General features: G+C 38.8%; 1 protein-coding gene across 1 annotated transcript; it reads right to left on the bottom strand.

The window, feature by feature from the left end:
- Positions 1-206: 206 nt before the first annotated feature.
- On the bottom strand, positions 207-11,881 carry cdhr5a (cadherin-related family member 5a). Its single transcript, XM_063881078.1, is given in 15 exon segments — positions 207-2,535; positions 2,537-2,716; positions 3,535-3,695; positions 3,944-4,010; positions 4,123-4,236; positions 4,970-5,176; positions 5,272-5,369; positions 5,938-6,028; positions 6,673-6,858; positions 6,938-7,042; positions 9,122-9,208; positions 9,285-9,374; positions 9,511-9,570; positions 10,036-10,208; positions 11,723-11,881. Coding segments are annotated over 15 exon segments (2,103 nt in total). The 5' UTR covers positions 11,814-11,881; the 3' UTR covers positions 207-2,142.
- Between the last annotated feature and the right edge of the window lie 10,802 nt (positions 11,882-22,683).

Below are 22,683 nucleotides of genomic sequence, written 5' to 3'. Positions count from 1 at the left end.
ATCATGTTTGATACCTCAGCCTTTTTACTTTCAATTTGTAGTTTGTATATCTTTCCTGTTTCCTGTCAGAATGCTATGCTAAGCTAACGTCTTGCTAGTTGTAGCGTCATACTGAATATAGGTATAAAGGTGGTGTCAGTTTTCATAACTAACTCTCAGCATAAATGCAAAATATGTACAAGAAAGAAATATTTACTTTAAAGGCATTTATTTTTCAAACTTTATTATTCCTTCATTACTTTAATGTACAAAATATCAACGATAGATTTATCCATAAAAGTAGTTATTTGCCCAAACACGCTCAATATAAATACAGTCCACATAAAACACAATCCCTCAGCAGTTTAGTACGAGTAGATACATTTTATCTTCACATATTTTTTACTATAAAATCCAGTTTAGTAAAGCCTGTACAAGAAAAGCCTGAAATCATCATCATCACAGCACCACGGTGACCTCACCGTGGACACAAATCACTGTCAGGTTTTGGCCCTTATTTTGCTGACTTGTGATCAGCTGACTTCCTAACCTGACTAGAGACACGCAGGAGAAGAAATGGTGGTAAATTATGAATATACTATTAATGACCTGAAAAAACTAATCAACCCACAAGGATAAAAAGATAAAATAACTACTAGGGAGTGTCAACTAATCACATGAATTACATATGCTACGGGTCAAAAATACTTCCTCTTTCTAATAAGGCATCCATTATAGCAGGTTAATTCCTGGTTGATTCAGTTACTCATGTTTAGATCAATTAGTAACTCATCCCTTGCCCTAAGCTACCCTATGAACCATTTAATGCATATATACTTATTTATAATTAATTAGTGAAGTATTCTTTTAAGAATTTGAGGATATTGATAGAACAATATTGTTGTTCTATCGATATCTACATTGTGTAAAAGAAAAAAGTATTAGTGGATACAACAATTATAAAGCTCACAAAACAGGGATTGGCAGGTATTGCGATAATGGGCTATTTTCTTAAGCATAAAAGGCTTGCTTCTGTATGAGCTGCCTTTCCCATCTTACATAAAAACAACTGCTATAATCGTTATTAAAGTTTAAAGGTCACCTTTTTATGCAAAATACACTTTTTCATGTCTTTTATGCATAAATAGGTGTCCCCTCTTTGTTGACAGATTTGGAACGTTTCAGGAAAAAAGATTCTCTCCGTTTTTGTCCTGATCCATTTATATAAAAATCTGAAAATCACCTGATCAGATTTTGGCCACTTTGTGATGTCATAATGGGTTTTTTGTTTCACAACCATTAGCCAATACCCAACCAAGGTAACACCCACCCACCATATCACCTGAATTTCTTCCTAGAGCACCATTGTGTTTTTATAAACCAAATACTCTGCAGAGGGGAGTTCATTAGCATTTAGAGCTACAGACACAGAATCAGTACTTTTGAAACAGGGCTGAAACAGAGGGGTTTATAGAATGCTACGATGCATGATCTGTATTGGTATTTCCAGCCAAATACTTCAGCGAGATGTTTTGTATATATCTGAGACCTGTGATATGTTGTTGTAAAAGAGTATAATAGTTTTTAATTCATTTGACAATTAAAAGTTAGTTGCTGCCCCTATGTGAATTTATAAAATGTTATACATCGATGGTGCCTTATTAGAAAGTAACCCTACTTATCCATTTGCTACATTTCCCTTTATCACAACTTGGATCTAGTTTTAGTAGCTTTGGCCACCGTTTTACATTATACAACACAAGAAATTCGTACTCACCGAATACCTGCAGAGATCTGGGAAAGGACTTTCTGTAGCAATGTTGCTTTCATTTTAGCCAAGACTACGAGAATAACACCCAAAATGTATGAAGAAAGACTAAACCATTAGAAGGAGAAGTCACCTTGGTGTATGTATTGATCTCAGTGTATACTACAATATTGCATACAGTCGGATGCTGTTTTCTGTGATACTCAAGGTGGAAAATAATAAATACGTTTTGGATCCTTGCATGTATTCTTGGGGTTTTCATTTATCCAGAGATGTTGGAAGTGTCATGCTGGACTCCTGAGTCTTCCCTGCTGTTGTCTCCAAAAAGTGACACCAACAACAACAACCAGCTCAGTTTCATCCTCCGTCTGGAGTTTGACCTCTGACCTTTGCTGTCACCCCTCCCGCTCCTCGCCTCCCTTCTCTTTACCGCGGTCCTTCTCTTCATCGGGCCCTGCGCTCTCGCTCTCCTGCTCACCCTCAGACTCTCTCAGAGGGGCTGCCGGATCTCTGACCACCCCCTCCATATCCAGCTCCTCCTCCGTCTCCTCTTCCACCCGGCCCACAGTGTCTGGGATAATCTCCACCTCGATGTCGGAGGAGTCCTCGCTCTCCTTGAACCACACGGTCTTCTGGCCCTCCTTCCGCCTCTGCTTGTTAGCCATAGACCTCATGCCGTACTCGTCCCCGTCTCCCCTGCCCTTCCTGGACGGCCTCACCGAGGGGCTCCCTTTGGGGACGTGGTTGCTGAAGATGCCACAGGAGGAGCAGTGGCGGTTCCGTCCCTCCTATGGGGATCACCCGTCCTCGAGCCTGGGGGAAGGTGCTCCGTCTGGGGACCACGTGGTTGGAGCGCTTGCCTCCCCCACGGCTGGCGTCACCCTCGGTTTGGAAGCCATCGTTGGTGTACTGCAGGGAATCCCTGTGTCCGGAGCGATGCTGATCCGACTTGAGGCAGGGGCCCAGGCACTGCGGGCAGGAGAGAGGCCGCTCATTAATACAGCAAGTAATGAAGCATAGACGACATCAAGCATTGTTCAATGCAACAGATGCCAGCGTATGTTCATATTTTATGTTTTAACATGGCCCTTCTGTGGATTTCAGCTAATAAATATTCATCAAAGGCACACAGGAGGACACAGGGAGGATTAAACAGCTGAGTCCAATACTGACGCATAAAAACACATCAGAGTGAAGGTGCCAGTGAGAACAAAGGATTCCACAATTTTCGAAAGTGGCAAAAACAAATTCAAATTTTTTATTGTAGAACCTACTGTCAATGTTTCTCTGCAAAGTCTTTACTTTATCGCAGAAATATGTAATTACATTTTATTTGTATTTAACATTTATCTATCCAGGAACTTATGAGACACATCTCTTTTTATGAGATAGCATATTGGACAGAGAAATGCTAACTTTTCCCATGCTTACAGTTGTTATGCTAAGCTAACACAAGCCACAAAAGGTCTCTCTGTAAAAGGAGACTCTGTGTCGAACTACTTTCTGGGTGAAAAAATATTTAAGTCACTTAAGTAGAGTAATGAAAGTAAAAAGATAATTTTGTACTGACATTGTAAAGAAACATTGAAATTAGCCTGTAAAATGAAAAAATGTGTTTATAATCCTGAACATAGATATAAGAGAGTGGTATTATGCATCCGATTTCTTTCAAATGGGAACACTGGCACAATATCACTTATAAAACATTTAAAATACACTGCAAATGAATACAATATGCACTAAAACATGCCTTAAAAACATTTGAGATGCTAAAAAAATGGACTGACCTCACATATTTTGTCCATGCTGGCGTTTCCCTTCCACAAGCGGGAAATCAAGAAGCCAATCACGATGAGACAGAGAACCAACAGAGCCGCCATCACCAGACCCAGCAGCGCCATGTCGCCCGGACGGTAGCCGACGTTAGAGGGGGACGGGATGGCCACCGCTGAGAAGTAAAGGAAAAATAAGAGAAGAATTATGAAATGGTCTTGTGTTTAGTGTTTCTAACAGTTGGGAGCTTAATTAGAATAATTATAGCACTGCAACTATTTGGAGTTCATTTTATTTATTTATTTTTCTGTAGTAGTACAGCACTATATTATCAATAAATATACACTGCTTTTAGTGGCTATTTACTAAAACTGAATATTAATTCATCAGTCAGTATGATAGAGAATATCTAACCTAACTAACCTGGTATGACCTGAACCGAGAGGGCAGCTGTTCCAAACTCCCCTGTCGTCGTGTCCACGGCTCTGAGCTGCTTTCGGAAAAAGCCCCATTAATTTCACAGTATTAAAAAAAAGTGCCAGTACATGGAGAAGAAAATATTTAATTGCACTTTATTTTAAACATTTTTGCGCATCCGTCACCTGAAGTGCAAAAGACTCCGTCTTCACGACTCTCTTCAAAATAACAAACCCGTCGGAGGTGACGTTGACGTAGCTGCTGTACTGAACCTCATACTTCACATCGGGATTCGTACCCTGACACACACACACACAGAAATAATATTTGAGGTGTTTTCATATTCCAACTGAAGCCAGATTTTTTGTCCCCAAGACACACGTACAGCCTTCTGAAAGTTAACCAATGACTTGTAAATTGTTATAAATTGTGTAAATAAGTTAGGAGATAAGTTAAGTTAATTCCTGTTGAAAGAAACCGTGAAACATTACACTTCATTTAAAGTGATGTCCTGATGATTCTTTAAAATAATTTGGCTCTTTAGCTGCTAAATGTTGCGTAGACAAACAACTCTTGTCATTAAGTGCTGGACAGTTTGAACCCTCTTCGGTTGTTTATTTATGAAAGCGTCTACAGAGTAAAGCTATCTCAGCTTCATCATATGCAGCGTCATGATCCTAACAATAAATCAGGTTTAAACAGCCATTAGGCTTACTGAAAACTGCTGCCTGCAATTGTAAAACACATTTAATCAATGGTTTGAGAGATAACCAAAACAGTACAGTTTGGTTGTAAAACAATGAGCTAAAAGACACAAAAAAGCTCTGTACAATGAATCTGTTTTGATACGAATGCTCATTTGGTGCAATGTTAATATAGACACATGGATGAGGAGCAGGGTTATGAGATTTAGTTTTTGTTAAACTCACTAGAGAATAACTTTAGACAAACTGTTTTGGGGGCAAAGATACGTATCTGCAAAACATCTGGAGTACCAGCTTGATAGATTCAAGTTTATCATAATACACTCACAGCGGCAAAGTCCTCGTCCCGTGCTCGGACCCTGAAGGGCCGGTTGGTGCTCCGGTCTCGGAGGATCATGCTCTCGGGAACAGAGTTGCTGTAGATAAAGCCTTCATAACGTTCCTTCTCAAAACGAGGAGGGTTCCTGCTTTTCTTCATCACTTCGATGGTCACCTGCGTCATAGCAAACTGATCCCTGTTTGTCACCTGAGACGCCTGAGGGGCCAGGAATGGACGATACGTGAGTAACATTTGTAAGTTATTTTCCACTCAAAATCACTTCAGAACAATATTGATTTGTTTTTTTGTACCAGAACAGTTAGAGTTATTGGGCCGACAATGTCAGCAGCTTTAGCCATGGAGATGTTTCCTGTGTCCTCATCAATCTGGAAAATATTCCCCTCATTTCCTGGTAATGAAAGAAAACACTAAGAGCAACACACATTGGTATCAGTGAATCATTTCAAAGAATCTCATATTTTAAGCAACTCCCTCTATAAAGTAGTTGATGACTTTACTGTTCAGATAAACATAACACATGTCTCTGAAGTGTTTGGCTCGAAATACCATACAGATCATGCATCGTAGCATTCTATAAACCCCTCTGTTTCAGCCCTTTTCCAAAAGTGCTGATTCTGGGTCTGTAGCTTTAAATGCTAATGAGCTGCTGCTGGTCACGCCCCTCAGTGAGATGGTTTGTTTGAAAAACACAATGGTGCTCTAGAAAGAGATTCAGGTGACAAGGTGGGTGGGTGTTACCTTGGTTGGTTATTGGCTCATGGTTGCACAACCCCCCCAAAAATTGTGACATCACAAAGTGGCCAAAATCTGATCAGCTGTAAAAATGTTATATTTCAAGTTTGCATTATAAAATAAAAGAGAGACTAGCAGGGGGTGGGGAATGTGCTTTCTCAAAATATTAACCGAATACATTTCCACTGTAGGCATAGAGAAATAAAATGCGTTTCAGTTCACACCTCGGAGGATTCTGTAGCTGATCACCTCGCTGCGGTTCTTGTCTCCATCCTTAGCGAACACCGGACCCGGCTCCAGCACCAACGGCCCGTCCTGCAGATTAAAACCATCACACCATTATTCTACAGCACATATTTATATTAATTCAAACCAAGGCTTTATATCTCACAGGGCGACCGGAAGGAGTTAAACATCTGATGAAAACATCTCATCCCGGGGAAAGTTCTCCCTAAAGTTTCTAGACAGTTTTCCGCACCTCTCTTCACTTTCTGAGCAGTGTGAGACTAACTCTCTTTTGCATATTTAAACCCATCCACATTAGACACTGACACATGCTGTATTCACGGAAACTAATGAGAGTTTATATTTAATTATCACAGAGGTCAAACCTGATGGTGCCTTCAGGTGATCCCGGTGCTGTTAAATTAACATCAAGGTCGATGAAAAGACATTGGACATTTTTCAGACTCTTAGACTGCAACCTAAGAGTCTACAGTTTTGTCCACCATGTACTTTTAGCATGTTAGCATAATACACATGAAGCTGTTGTGAATAGCATTTGTTCAGCAGATACTTGGTCATGAACAAGTGTTGGACGATTAAAATGTGGACCTGATGATGGAACTAGATGTAAGACGTTTATGAGACATTTTAATTGCATGTGGATTTTTTTGGATAAACGCTGTGAGGTGATGTTTTATGATCCTTATTCGATAAAATGAAGACCAGCAGCTCACCTCCTTCTCGGTGAGGTTGACTTTGCCCCTGTAGCCGGTGCTCACACACAGTTTGGCAATTCCCAAGTTGCTCCTCAAACATGGCTGAAACCACGGCGGCCGGTTATCCACGTCCTTCACCTGCACCGTTATGGTGGCCACCGATGTGAAGAATGGCTCGTTGGAGGCCGAACCGTTAAGCGTGTCCTGTGATTAATGTTCACAGGTCAAAGGTCACAGAGAAGCAGATGCATCTTGACGTTGTTTTACTAAATGATGACTATACCTGCACGTGTAAAACCAGAGGGATCTTCTGTATAACATCGTAGTCCAGAATGCTTTTAACAATTATCTTTGGAGTGTTGATGTTTTCCAGTCGGAAATATTTATCCTGGTTTAACAAGCAGAGGGACAGGAAGTATGTTTTTTGGACATGTGAGGTGATTCAACCTTTTAAACAGTTTTTTCATGGGACATAGATAACAGAGTGTCAGATCCCTAACCCTAACTCAACAGGTATGTGACACAATGAATTAAAACCGTATTAAATTGAGAAGGTAAGTAAGTTAAATTAACAAAATATACTTGAAGTAAAATTGATAATTATACAAAATAGTTTTCACTTTTGTAACTATCTACAGTGGGGCAAAAAAGTATTTAGTCAGCCACCAATTGTGCAAGTTCTCCCATTTAAAAAGATGAGAGAGGCCTGTAATTTTTATCATAGGTATACCTCAACTATGAGAGACAGAATGAGAAAAAACAATCCAGGAAATCACATTGTAGGATTTTTAAAGAATTTATTGATAAATTCCTCGGTAAAATAAGTATTTGGTCACCTACAAACAAGCAAGATTTCTGGCTCTCACAGACCTGTAACTTCTTCTTTAAGAGGCTCCTCTGTCCTCCACTCGTTACCTGTATTAATGGCACCTTTTTGAACTCGTTATCAGTATAAAAGACACCTGTCAAACAACCTCAAACAGTCATACTCCAAACTTCACTATGGCCAAGACCAAAGAGCTGTCAAAGGAGACCAGAGACACAATTGTAGACCTGCACCAGGCTGGGAAAACTGCATCTGCAATAGGTAAGCAGCTTGGTGTGAAGAAATCAACTGTGGGAGCAATTATTAGAAAATGGAAGACATACAAGACCACTGCTAATCTCCCTCGATCTGGGGCTCCACGCAAGATCTCACCCCGTGGGGTCAAAATGATCACAAGAACGGTGAGCAAAAATCCCAGAACCACACGGGGGACCTAGTGAATGACCTGCAGAGAGCTGGGACCAAAGTAACAGAGGCTACCATCAGTAACACACTACGCCGCCAGGGACTTAAATCCTGCAGTTCCAGACGTGTCCCCCTGCTTAAGCCAGTACATGTCCAGGCCCGTCTGAAGTTTGATAGAGGGCATTTGGATGATCCAGAAGAGGATTGGGAGAATGTCATATGGTCAGATGAAACCAAAATAGAACTTTTTGGTAAAAACTCAAGTCGTCGTGTTTGGAGGAGAAAGAATGCAGAGTTGCATCCAAAGAATACCATACCTACTGTGAAGCATGGGGGTGGAAACATCATGCTTTGGGGCTGTTTTTCTGCAAAGGGACCAGGACGACTGATCCGTGTAAAGGAAAGAATGAATGGGGCCATGTATCGTGAGATTTTGAGTGAAAACCTCCTTCCATCAGCAAGGGCACTGAAGCTGAAGCGTGGCTGGGTCTTTCAGCATGACAATGATCCCAAACACACCACCAGGGCAACGAAGGAGTGGCTTCGTAAGAAGCATTTCAAGGTCCTGGAGTGGCCTAGCCAGTCTCCAGATCTCAACCCCATAGAAAATCTTTGGAGGGAGTTGAAAGTCCGTGTTGCCCAGCGACAGCCCCAAAACATCACTGCTTTAGAGGAGACCTGCATGGAGGAATGGGCCAAAATACCAGCAACAGTGTGTGAAAACCTTGTGAAGACTTACAGAAAACGTTTGACCTCTGTCATTGCCAACAAAGGGTATATAACAAAGTATTGAGATGAACTTTTGTTATTGACCAAATACTTATTTTCCACAATAATTTCAAATGAATTCATTAAAAATCCTACAATGTGATTTCCTGGATTTTCTTTCTCATTCTGTCTCTCATAGTTGAGGTATACCTATGATAAAAATACAGGCCTCTCTCATCTTTTTAAATGGGAGAACTTGCACAATTGGTGGCTGACTAAATACTTTTTTGCCCCACTGTATATTATGAAGCTTTTTTAATGAGGGGTTTGTTCATTACTTATAGCCTCATTTATATCAGATGTGTGTTAAAACTTGCAAAAAGTCAACACTATTAACCTGTAGTATCTGCTTTTCATGTGCTTTAGATAGAAAAATATACATACAGCACATACTGTTTCATGTTTCCTCGGCATCTTGCAGTTCTATAATCCAGTACCACCACCTCATTATATTGAATACGTTCTTACTGTTGCAGGCTCTAAGCGATAGTACAGCGGCTCTGAATCCACATCTGAGGCTTCTATCAGTCCCACACTGGAGTTGACTGCAGTGAGCTGCAAGAGACAAAGTTCAGTTAACACATGGTCTAAGAAACCTGAAACACACACACTGATAAAACACAGCACTCACCTCATTCACCTCCAGTACGTAATGGCTTTGTGCAAAGTTTGGAGGGTTATCGTTCACATTTTCAATTAAAACCTCAACAGGCTCGTTCACCTTTGAAGAGAAGAAGTTTACAATCACAAACACTAACACAGTTCTTCACCTTCTTACTGCTGTTGAAAAGCTATCTTTTAGGTTCACTAGTTTATTATTGGCTCCTTTGTCATGATATTGTGTTTGTTTTACTCACAGATATGGAATCCTCTCTGCTGCACTGCACCCACACCGTCAGAGTTAAACTGTCCAACGACTGACACAAACAACCAGCAGTTATACAGAGCTTTAACCTACATTAAATTAATATAAACACCAGTACTGAAGATAATTGAGTTGCCATAATTAAGTAAATATATGTTCAAGAACTTCCCTTTTTTACCCGATTTTAATGAGGACATATTATATTCATTTTCAGGTTCATATTTATATGTTGTGCCTCTACTGTGACATGTTTCCATGCTTTAATGTTCAAAAAGCTCTTTATTTTTCAGCATCTACTCTAAAAAAAACTGAAATGTTGACTTTAATTAAACGTATTATGTCAACAGATTTCATATAACTGTATTAGGTTAGTTGAAAGCAATAATATTAAGTTTAAATAAAAAACCATGGCTCAACTTAATATTATAATAACATCAATTTTTAAACAAATGTAAAGGATTCTTGTGGAGAAGTTTCCTGACTGTAAGGGTTAGAGTCACAGGTTGTAAACTCTCACCTCATAGTCCAGGCCTTTCTTCACCATCAGAGCGTTTCCTTTCAGGTAGAACAGATCTTCAGGGTTCACAGTGACGGTCAGCTCCACATCACTACTGGAGTCGATTTTTCCCACCTCAATGTCGACCGTGCTGTTCTCAGGGACTGTCACTGGGCCCGGAGGAACCGTGCACACTGAGACAGACATCAGATGAATCAGAATGTGAGAAAAGAGTGGCAGTCAACACAAGTGGGAGCATTTTAAGAATTGTATCCAAACAGGGAATCACAAATTTTGTAGGAAAAGCAGGGTTATTGTGAATGAGGAGATACATTTCTACATTACATAGAGGTTCAATTTTTGCTTGCTAAGGTAATTTGCTTTTTTCCCTTTAATAAATTGTAATGTTTCCATATAAATGTTGAGGTTTGGGCAGACATAAACACTGCAAAGGTTTAATTCGGGGCCCTGTATAATTGTGACAGCATTTCTTCCTACTTTCACTTCATTTATAAATCAAACAATCATCTGTTAATAGTTGAAATAGAGCTCCATCTCAACCAAGTCCAAAAATAAAATCCCACTTCTTCATTAATGCACAATTAACAATCTAATGATATATTACATTATAGTATAACAGTATCTACTTGAACTACTTTTACTTTCACTTTTAAAACCCCAGATCAAAAACAGGGGCTAATGGCCTCCTGACATTATCACCTGCCTCCCCCCAGACACAAACCAGTGCTTATATAATTAAGTCAAATGACCTAGCCCACTATTTCCTGTGTGTGAACTAGTTGGCAGTTTAAATAAACACATTTTAATCCAGGAATCTGCTCAATCTGAGTCCAATGGAAACTGTATTCGGACACTGGGCCCCTTCAAAAGTAAGGGCTAAATAACTACATGCTGCCTTACTCTACATTGTACTTTTGAGGAATGGTAAAAGATGTAATTGAATTTACTTCAAGTTGGAGAATATGTATATATAAAGAATTGTCAACTCTGTATGGTGAATACGAAGCACAAGCAGATGGTTAGCTTAGTTAAACATAAAGACTGGAAACAGAGGGGAACAGCTAGCCTATTTCTAAAAAACAGGCTACCTTCGCTCAGTAATGAACATGTTATATAGTGTTACTTTAAACAGCACAACACTTTAATTCAAACCAGATTCTAAATCAAATATTGAGGGCAAATATCAAGATGTTTTTGTCAGATTATGTATGCTTTTAGTGTTTTTCCATGCTGCACTGAAATCAAATCCCACGATTCTGTGGAGCAAATATCATTGAACCCTTAAAAACAGGGAGAATTCTTATGTATATTATTTTCCACTAAAGCTGTGGATCCCGACCTATGGGTCAGGAACCCTTCCATGGGCTCTGACATCGAAGTGCTTTCACCAAAAGGTGAAGGGATCAGAAGGAAGAAGGGTATTTCAATCTGTTAGTTTGTTTTTCCCTGGCTTAAGATTTTTTTATGAAATACAGGATTTTTTGACCTGTCAGGCCTCCAAAAAAATCCATCAGAAAATAGGTTAATTCACTCTTTTCATGAGGGATAATACACCCCCTGACAACCACTTCTTCAAAGGAGTAGAAATTGAAAATGTCAACATGACTCTCAGCAGCCTCATCAACATCCTCTCCTGCCCTCCACGGGGCCAGATGACTCCCTCCAGAGAAATCAGAGCTCTACTCACGTCTCTCAGCCGGACAAACTGCACAAAAGCAGAGGGCCAGGACGCATCCGAGGAGAACGTTCACAGGTTTGCTCTTCCATTTCAGTTCCATGTCCTGATTTCAGAGGCAGCAACAAATGAAGTCCCGGAGGAGGATGAGGAGCCCGTGGTACCAGCTGGTACTCGTCCACATAATGCCCTGTCTGTGCTGCCCGGCCAGTGGGAGTCGACTACAGTTGCAATGTGTGTGACTTCATCTTACGGGCACATATTGCATTAAGCGCCTGCCAGCAGAGGACTCGCAGCCTCCTACTAAAATACTTGCATCTGTTTTAGCAGGACGGGTCATTCTTTATTGCGGGCCCAGATGCATTCTGGGAGGAATCCAGAAGAGGAATGTTTGCCGCTGAAAACATTTCCTTGCATGGCTGACTCTTCAGGTTAGAGAGACCTGTTTTCATTGGTACATACTGTACAAAAATGAACATACAGGCCTACATATACTCATTAAAATGTGTTAAAGTGCTGTATAGACTAAATGAAGAGTACTGTTTCACTTAAGTAGGTTCATTTTATGCACCTGTATACTTATCTGCAGTGCATCTTAGAGAGAAATGTACTTTTTACACTATGACTGGCTAAGAGGGCCTTATTACGTTTTGGCTGTGTTTTCCCTATCCTGTAGAGTGTTATATAGGTTTTTGTGCATGTAAATGTTCTGCAAAGGCCAAAGATCCCTCCAGAACACTCCAGAACGACCCCCACCCCCACCCCACCTCCCTCGCCTGCAATGCATAATTTGACTCCTTTGTTTACTTCCGTAAAATAGTGACATCACTAACACTCACGTTCCTATTGGCCATAACTCCAACACATTGTAGGCTAAGGGGTGGGACATCTCTTAGCATTTGAACAATCACAATTAATCCAGCGAGCTAACCAATCGAAGCAGACTGGGCTCTGGTTTCAGACAGAGGGTGAAAATAGATGCTGCAGAACAAGCCGTATGAGAAAGATAAAGAGCTTATTGAACATTAAAGCATGGAGACATGTCACAGTACAGACACAAAATACAAATGTGAAACTTTAAAATGAGCACACTAGGGCCCCGTTAAACATTAAGACTATATACTGTAAAAATATTTTTAAAGATTGATGTCTTCAGTAAGAACCAAAGGGCTTGGAACTAAGAACTCCAGACAGGAAGTTGATACATTATTTATACATCATTGGTTTTGGCCTTTAATTAGATTTTATGAAAAGACATACACTGCCTACCATAACCTGTATTTTATCATCAATGCCAATATCAAATGGCTGACAATTAGCCATGCAAACACAAATTAAAGGGTCAAAGATGTTTTCCTCTCCCTGTCCATCCTGTCTGATCCCTCACTCAGTAATAATGACACAGAGTTACACTGGCACACACTGGGACACATAACGGCTTCACATGTGGACAAGGTTACCACTGTGCATACACCACGCTTCCATGTACTCTCTCTCTCACACACACACACACACACACATACACACACACACACACACACACACACACACACACACACACACACACACACACACCACCTCTGTGTGGGAACAACAAGCGCACAGTGTCATGAAGTAACATGAGGCACATACATTATGTTTCCTTGCAGGGATGAACCTTTCTCACTCTCTGTTTCTTCCCTTTTCACCACCGGGAGGAGCCATAACATCAGCGACTGTAAGACAATCTGTAAAAAATGTCAGGACAACTTCATGTTTTTTTGGCAGCTGTATGCTATATATCTGTATGCTGCTGTCTGTATGTTCGGCTGCAATCTATGTATTTTCATTATTTTGGGTTATGGCCGTGAAAACAAAATTCCCTCTGATGCAATACATTTACATCCAATCTAGGGGTCTCTGTTCTTGCCGCCCAGTTCGCCGGTCAGACTGGCTGTGGAAGTATTTAGGAAATGTCATCCTCTCTGTCTCCCCCTTACAGTGCTGCATCTATATTATAAAGACACTCCCTAAAAAAATACTTTAAAAAAACAAACAAATACAATCTGATCTAACCAATAAGAGCAATGAGAATAAATACATTAATTAATTTAAAATCCAATAACGTACAGTATATTAAAAAACTAAACAAACAAAGTGATAGAAAATCATCACACCTGAAAACTATGCCGTACACCCACAGGAGCAGTTGGGGTTAAGGGCTCTGCTCAAAGGCACTTCAGTGAAGGTAAGTGGAGGCAGCACTACACAATTACTATTCATCTCAATTGTCTGCTTTTATTTACTGTCATGACCCTCTAAAATATTGCCATCAAATATAGATGTATTGCACATTTTCTCACTAACTTTCTAATTTATTCTATAGGAAACAGTTGAATACAAGATTTCTAATAGATTCTTTAAAGACGTTGCCTAGAAAATGCATTTTATGACAGCTGTGAATGTGACGGAAAGAAATCTTGAACCACATGCAAACACAGAGATAAACTTTGGCCTTTAACTGACCATTTTTATATAATTATGTGTTGATGATATAACTGTAACTTGGGGTTTGTGGGCTTTAGCAAAGAAGCTAATCTCATTAGAGACCTACTTAATAGTGTTATTGTTCCACATAAAGCAGAAATAGAGGGCTGTGCCTTAAATGTTATATAAATGAAATAAAGTACAACACTTTATAACTCATAAGCCAGTAGTCTACATCGTGCACTGAAATCTTACCTGTAAGTGTTTTGTATTACAATGTCTATGATGTTTCTTAGGATTAATATAACTGCTACTCAATATATGTGTTGCATTTTCTGCTGTCCATGTTTAATGTTGCGTGCCTTATTATGCTTTATGGGGTTTTCCCTTTCCTGTAGTGCGTTATATAGGTTTTTGTGCATGTAAATGGTCTGCAAAGGCTAAAATCTCAAAGTTCTCTATAGTTTTTCATTTAAAATAAAAACACCTGGATATTCATGGGTTTAACCTTAAAATAAGGCTGTCAGACAAATAAATCTCAGTAAATCTACAACATACAGTATGTCCCTAAATGTAGTTGAGGAAAGTTATAGTAACATTTAAGGATAATAAGATTTAACTTAATTACACAATTAAGTTAATTAACTGTAAAAAGTTCCAACGCTGCAGGAATACTTTTCACTGACGTATGAACACACAAATAGAACCAATGCATAATTCAGGATCTGACACTTGAAGCACGAGATGAAGTTTTTTTCATTTGCCTCTTTCTAAAAGTCCCAACTCACTCACACACTTAACAGCACACACACACCCACACACAAACACACACACACACACACACACACACACACACACACACACACACACACACACACACACACACACACACACACATATTTGCAAATATGTAGGAGTGTGAAGTAAACTAATTAGCATAACGTCAAGTGAAAAAAATCCTGTGGAGAGGTTAGTCTCATAACGTACATTTTCATTGTTTCAAGTCAATGCCAATAAGACATTTTAAATACAGGTTCATTTTTCTTACTACTTTCTCATACATAAAAATATAGAAGTATTAGCATGCAAATTGTTCTTATAGTATTCAAAATAAAAACATGTCTCCTGAGACTGTTATACATTTTTTTACTAGTGTGTATGATAACTATTATTAATACATTCATTATAGTTCACGTTTTTCCTCCCAAAATTGCAAATAATTTCTGTTAATTTTTTATTTTTTATTTCCTCTGTACTTGCATACAGTATTTATTAGTTCAGTTTATACAAATAAAATTAATACATGTTTAATATGTTTGTGTAAAAAAAAGCCTAGTTTGTGGAGCAAAATGTACAATATGTTCATAAAAGCTGTAGTGCAGTTGAGGCAGAAAGTGGCCAGAGAAGAAAAAGGTAAAGTATAAGTTCTTCAAATTACATTACATTTAATTTTAGCTGATGCCTCTATCCAAAGCAACTTACAGAGAGTGCATTAAACCTAAAGAACTCAAAAGCTACAATTCTGCTGGTTCATTTCCTATCTATAGGCCCAACCGAGTAAGTGCAAAGTTCTGCATCACTTTCCCTTAAAGCCAAACCTTTTGTAAGTGCAACGTAGAGATGATATTTTTCACTTTTGGCCAATGTGCAGTCGAATAGGTGAGTTTTCCACCTGCGACGGATGATTTGTAGACTCTCCGCTGTCCTGATATCAATGGGGAGGTCGTTCAACAATTCTAAGGCCAGGATAGCAAAACAGGAGTGTTTCTGTTGAGGGGTACCTAGGTCCCAACCGCAGTGAGGGTGCAGCTAGCCGATTGGCAAATGCAGAGCGTAGTGCATGTGGAGTGTATACACCCTTACACTCCAATACTTGGTTGCATTCAAGTATACAACTATCTGAGACAGATATGTTAGAAAACTGACATTTTCCACTTTTTGGCCACATGCAAAAAGAGCCTCATCTCCCCAAAACGGAGCTTTTCAAAATGTATAATGTTGAGTTTGGACATGTAAACCCAGTACTTAGGATTGATTGATTTTTTAAATGCATAATAATTGAGATGATGCATTGTAAGGCTGCACTGACCCGCGGAGGAGGCGGAGATGTTTCCTGCTGTGAATGTGTCAAGTTCTTGCATCATGTTCCTGCCTGACCTGCATTAGTAGTGTTGTCAGTGAGGACATGTCTCCTGGTGTTACCTGAGGCTGGCCATGTGACTTATCACACTAAGGATTATGGTACGCAGATTTGTCACAAGTAGGTGATGACATAGTGAACCAGTGTCAATGACACACTGAGCTGGTGCTGTCTGACAAGCTTTAAAACACAACAAGTGTCTAACTCCAGGATTGTGCTAGTGACACTTGAACCTCTGAGCAGCCTACAGGTTTACACTGGTGGCCTGGGGCGGAGGTGACTGCCTGTTGTTGCTTTCCCTTCATCGGGCCAGATTATTCAAAGTGGCTATAATCAATAATATCATAAGATAATATGACAAAGGAGAATGGTGAATGTTCTCAGATTTACCTGCAGAGTTTCCACTGACTTTTATTTACTGTTCTGTTTTTCTGTCGCTCTCACTGCATTTTTTCCAGATAAAAAGTTGTTAAAAACCATTGCACACTGCCTGCTGAGCAGCAAACAGCGAACACATTCAGAGACTAGCTGGTGAGCATAGTAAAACACCAAGAGACAAATATTCCCAGAAGGAGTGGGTGGAGACAAAAAACAGAGCGAAAAGATATGATAAAATGATAGGACATGACAGTTTAATTTATGTACAGAATATATATATATTTTTGTCTAAAATGTATTCTTTCTTTTATAAATGCAGTTATTTTCTGATTTATTTGTATTGCTATTGATAATATATGGAAAGCATTTGGAATTAGCTTTGGGTCTTAATCTCCTCTATAGATAAACCTGCAATTATTTTCAATTTGAAAAGAAAAAGAAGGGCTCAGAATAGCAACCAAAGAAATTATACACTTTGCTAGAAAACTTAGAATCTCCATAAAAGCTAATTACATGTGACCTCTGAATGTAAAATTACTATCGAACTTATTCTTGAAAATCACTGACTGTAGGTACAGACCTACTTTACATTAAAATGAACAGGACTTTCTTCTACTGCCTGAGGAATAGAATAGAACTCATCAATAAATAATGGTTTCTTCTTTTAAACCATATTCATAAAACCCTGTGAGAGTTCGACTTGAAAGAATCTCGTTAGCAGTGATCTCCCAGCATGCACTGCGAAATATAATGTATCACAGTGTCGAAAGAAGTCTTGGGTAGAAAAAGAAGCTGTCAAAGTAGTTTATTGTTAAGCAGCGGGGACAGAGAGGTATTTATTTAGTTGTTTTCTGATGCTAATATTTCTGCGTCTATTTTTCTTACTCATGCTCTATTTTGTCCCTATTTTCTTTCACCGAGTCTTTGTGTGATCCAACATCTGCCTATTTACCTATTTATGTGGTCATTAATCCTCATGTCCCTCAGAAATTAGTCGTATCCCATCAACCAACCAATCTCATAGTGCTCCAGTCGTCTTATGAATTTTTTAACTCGAAAAATCCCCTTCCAAGGCATGACGAGGAGCCCTAGCGTTTTTTATTTCAGGGGAAAATCCAGAGCCTTCATTCCCTTCGATGATTGCTCTATGTATATCTTTTGTCCAGGAGCTTTTGTGTGACTACCTGCAGGATTAAAGAGCACATAACAGGCTCCTTCAGGGACACACTGCCCTGTGGCAGAAACACACTTAATGATGTTCCAAGGGAAACTGCTCGATAGGTTGAAACAGCATTTTGAAAATTGAATTAACTTTGTCACAGCCACTGCATTCACAATCCATGAAGAAAATGTCACTGCTTGGAAAAAGTTATATATCTCTGTTGAATATGAACACAGAAGGCAAAACAAACCCAGACTACACACAGTGTAGTGTGAAGTGTATACACTACAGACAGCCTTCCTTTCCTCTTCCTGACCTGCACCAGTTGTTGGCTGATGTTAATCCTGTTTTGACTCTTTGAGCTCAGTCATGCTCAGACTCTTTGATGAGCCATGCTCCATTAAGAAAAGGGCACGAGGCAGAGAGCTGTGTTGATCACTACTCCTGTAAACATTGTGGAAAGGAGACTGAATGAACACCATAAACAGACGTAAGCTGTATATAGATATTGCCCTCTAATCCAGTGAAACTGGTTTATCTAATTGCATATATAAAGCGTCTAATTCTCTCGTCTCCCATCAAATTAAAATGCTTCATACTACAAGTCAACATTCTCCCATTCAAACACATAGTTATACACTGAAGTGATGGCTGCTTTACAAGTTGTCAAACTGCTCATCCTTTAATCTACGTATATCTCATTTGAACACACATCGGTGTAATTTGCAGTTCAGTATCTTGCCGAAGAACACTTTGGACCACAGACTGGAGGGATCAAATGTCCAATCTTCCAGATAGTGGATGACTTGCCCCAAAAGAAGTAATGGTTCAGAAGTCAGTGGAAAACCATGGAAAGATAGTGGACAACACTTACAACCAAAGCCAGTGACCATTTCTGAACAGAAACTGCAGTTAGGATTGTCCACACAACCATGATTGGATATATGTAGAGAGTTTGATATTTCCATCATGGAACAATGGAACCAACAAACTTCACACAAAAACCTAAGAGAAGTTTGGGATAATGTTTGAAAATGTTTCTGCATCATTACTTATCTCAATGTAAGATAAGTAATGATCATCTGACTTTGAAGGCGGTCATGATATCTAACAGATTGAGACAGAATCAGAATTTTCAGCAAGTACCCCAGAAAATGTGTTTACATACACAGTGTACTGGGTATATTTGGTCCTGAATTAGACCAAACCTTAACTGTAACATTGGCAAAACAGATCTATATTTCCGCCACAGTGATTTGTAACTGATTTAAAACAATACAAAGAATTGATAAAAGAGGCGTTCGATCAGAAAACACTGTGTGTGTGGGTCTAAAAGGTAGGTTAGAATCAAGATGTATTGTTGTATTTTTTGGAGACTTGACCAAACTAGGACATTTTTCAAGACCGACTTCCACAGATAACTTCGACAACACCTGGCCAGGTGTTGGAGAAGAGGAAGTAGCAGAAGACTCTTTTGTCGGTCCCATTCCTATGTCCATAAGAATATCTTTGAGGTGAGACTTTGCAAGTGTTATTTTATTTTTTGATAAAATCCTTAATGTCTTAATTAAGGTCTACTACTTTGACAAAGGGCAACTTTCTGCTTGGAAACCTTTAAATATGACCTTTAAAAATGGCTCCCGTTTACTTAAGTGCAAGAACAGAAGATTAGCTGACAGTCTATTTCCTTCAGTTGGAAGGTATCTCACAGTGATCTATTCTCTCTTTAAATATATTCAGCCCAAAAGGTTTCAGGGACATCTGCGATGTGTTTTTCTAAGCATGTGTGCTTTTCTTCTTTTCCTCCAGAGGCTTTGTGAAGATGTGTGAAAGACAAATTGCTGCTGACAAGCTCATAGCAGTAACTTTTGGCTTTTTTCCTCATGTTTGATTTAAACATTGTTTGGATGATAACTAATCCTCGAATGAAATGCCACTCTGCCCTCAGTTCAATGCAAATTCAAATTTGCAAGAAGTATAAAAATGTTTGGTCCTTGAAGTTCTGGTTCTGAGAGGTTGGGAGAATGAACAGACGGACAGACAGACAGACAGACAGACAGACAGACAGACAGACAGACAGACAGACAGACAGACAGACAGACAGACAGACAGACAGACAGACAGACAGACAGACAGACAGACAGACAGATAGTTTGCATTGCAGGTGCTCAATAAAAATAAAATAGCAATACAAATTTATAAAAAATATAAATATAAAGTAGGATATTGTATATACATTAGGTATAGCGTCACTAGCGTCAGTGTTGTTGTAGATGCAGATTTCAAACAGTTCTAAATCACACAATCAATTTCATGATTAAACAAAGACACATGTAGTAGCAGTCAGATTCAAGGAAAAGTGTAATTGGTTATTAAACCTGCTCCTCAGAAGCTAACATGTAATTTAAGCTGCCACATTAGCATGTAGCTAGCCAGCCTGCTATTTAACTTTTGTTTTTTTTACAGAGTTACGATTCGGTTTGCAGTGTGTTGGCAAGACTGGTTGCCCAATACCAATGTTTTTTTCACTATGGGAAATGGTTGAACATCTGAGCAGGTTTTAAGATCAGCTGGAAGCATATTTCGATGTGTGATGGCAGTAAAAGATAGATAGAAGATTAGGTAATATATTGTGATGGTGGGGCTATTCAGTGTCGCATCTGATAATAGTTAACTTGTAAGTTCAGCAGTAGAATAACAAGAGCTGTAGTACTATGGGTGGATTGGTTACATTATTTTACGCATAAAGCAGAAGTAGCAGCACAAGTAGTAGAAGGGTAGCAGTTGTAGTATTAGAAGTCGTCCCAGTAGTCAAAAATAGGTAATGACCTACTTGCAGCTGAAGTAAAATGATTAAAGGGAGAGTTCATCTCAAAATCCAAACTATATATTTCCCTCTAACCATAGAGAGTTATTTATCAATCTAGGTCTGTTTTTGTTGCAGACCACTGGAGATATTGGCTGTATAGATGTCTACCTTCTATTCAATTAGACAGCCCTTGGCTTGTGGTGCTCAAAGCACCAAAAAAGTACAATAAAAGAACTCAACAGCAGTAGAAATTATGACCCGGTTGCTCAAGATAATCCAAGGAGCTTGATCTTCTTTTTTGCACTGACTGAACAAAATTCACAGTACATGGAATATACACTAGAAGAAAAATATCTATAGCCTCAGAATACAATACATATATAAAGAATATAAAACATCTTTAACACTATAAAAACAATGGATATGCAAAGTTACTTCAACTAAAATACAAACATATGTTTCCTTTTTTTAAAGCTGGTGATTGACTAGTTGCAGAAAAAAATCAAACAGTATGAATAGAAGCATTAGTGCAGTATTTAAAAAAAGGTACATTACCCACCGTATCAACTTATTTAAATCACATTTATTTTTTATATTGTATTTGAAAATCCTCCTCGAGCTCTGTCAGCCCACAGATCGACCCTCTCTGCTAACTCTTTGTAGTTGAACAACTGCTCACACTGCTTATCAAATCAAAAGCTTTCTACCTCTGCATGTTCACCCACAGAGACCTGCAACACATCCCTCCCTCTAACAGAAGCATAGATTTAAAAAATACTGAGGGCAGTCGAGGTAAACTTCTGAACTCAGTCCCAAAGTATGCGCTGCTTGGACTTTGAACTGTATTTTTATTTTTTTTACTTCATCACTGTATTGGCAACAGAGAAAAACATAGACATTCTTTTGGAAAGAAACATATAACTGTTTTTAAAGTACCGGTTCAAGCCCAGTGATAATGAAAGGAGCATTCTGGAAGTTTAGGGAGTTAGTGAGGCCATATCAGGATGTTCTCAGTTGAGTGTAACTAACAAAATTGCAACAAATCTTCTTAATAAGAATATTTCCCAAGCTTAGCAAGGACCTGAAAGCCATAGATAAACATTGGCAAATACGAATCACACACTGATATTATTAAAGTAAGTAAGTGAGTATAATATTTTTCTGTTAAACATATCTGAATATCAGGGATGGAAATACTAAAGGAGGCTTCCCAAGATAGTTTGCAGAATCAGTATAATATAATACAATGAAGAAATATATTGGGATGAATTATCATAGATTACGTAACCCCGTAGTAGTTAAATAATTAAAATGAGCTCAACCTTTGTAAGCTGCAAACTTAAAGTGATGAACACAATGCATCACTAAATATAATCAAATAACATAAAATATGGTAAATAATATGATATATTAAATACATGGGCAATTTTGCATGGTGATAACTTTTGGTTGTCAAAGTTAATTTTGATATGAATACTTTTTCTACTTTTACTTTTAAAAGTTTGAATGTACAACTTTTATTTGCAAAAGAGTGGGCTTGTTTTTAAATAAAATGTGTTTGACACATTCAAGTCAAAAATGGGAATGTTCTTGCTGTGGTGTGTTTTGGATAAAGATTTAGGTTACAGTACAGATTTAAATCGTTTTAATGAACTCGATGTGTAGACCTGCTTTACATTAAATATGCTTCAGTTAAATCTTGAGGTATAAATATAAAATGTTTTTATCCAATTTTATACAACAGACTGGTATGTTTCACCTGCAATGTTACAACTTTAAGCAGGGAATCTGCAAGGGGGCGTGACATATTTTATTCAACACTAAAAAAAAAAACCATTCCTCTGAAATCATTTGTTGTGCTGGTCCAAAGGCTGATTGTACCTCCTGCTGTCACTGTTCAACAAAGCGAGCAGCAGAGCTTCGGTAAGAAGATTTGAGCGGCTTGATTTAAGCTGTTGCCTTCTGATTCGTCCACTCAACTAACTTATTCCTCCAGGAGCGGGCTGAGAGGACGGCAG

The sequence above is a fragment of the Eleginops maclovinus genome, chromosome 4, assembly GCF_036324505.1.
Source record: "Eleginops maclovinus isolate JMC-PN-2008 ecotype Puerto Natales chromosome 4, JC_Emac_rtc_rv5, whole genome shotgun sequence".
Classification (NCBI taxonomy): domain Eukaryota; kingdom Metazoa; phylum Chordata; class Actinopteri; order Perciformes; family Eleginopidae; genus Eleginops; species Eleginops maclovinus.
Note: the sequence above shows the minus strand (reverse complement) of the source record. Positions and strands in the feature narration are given on the sequence as shown.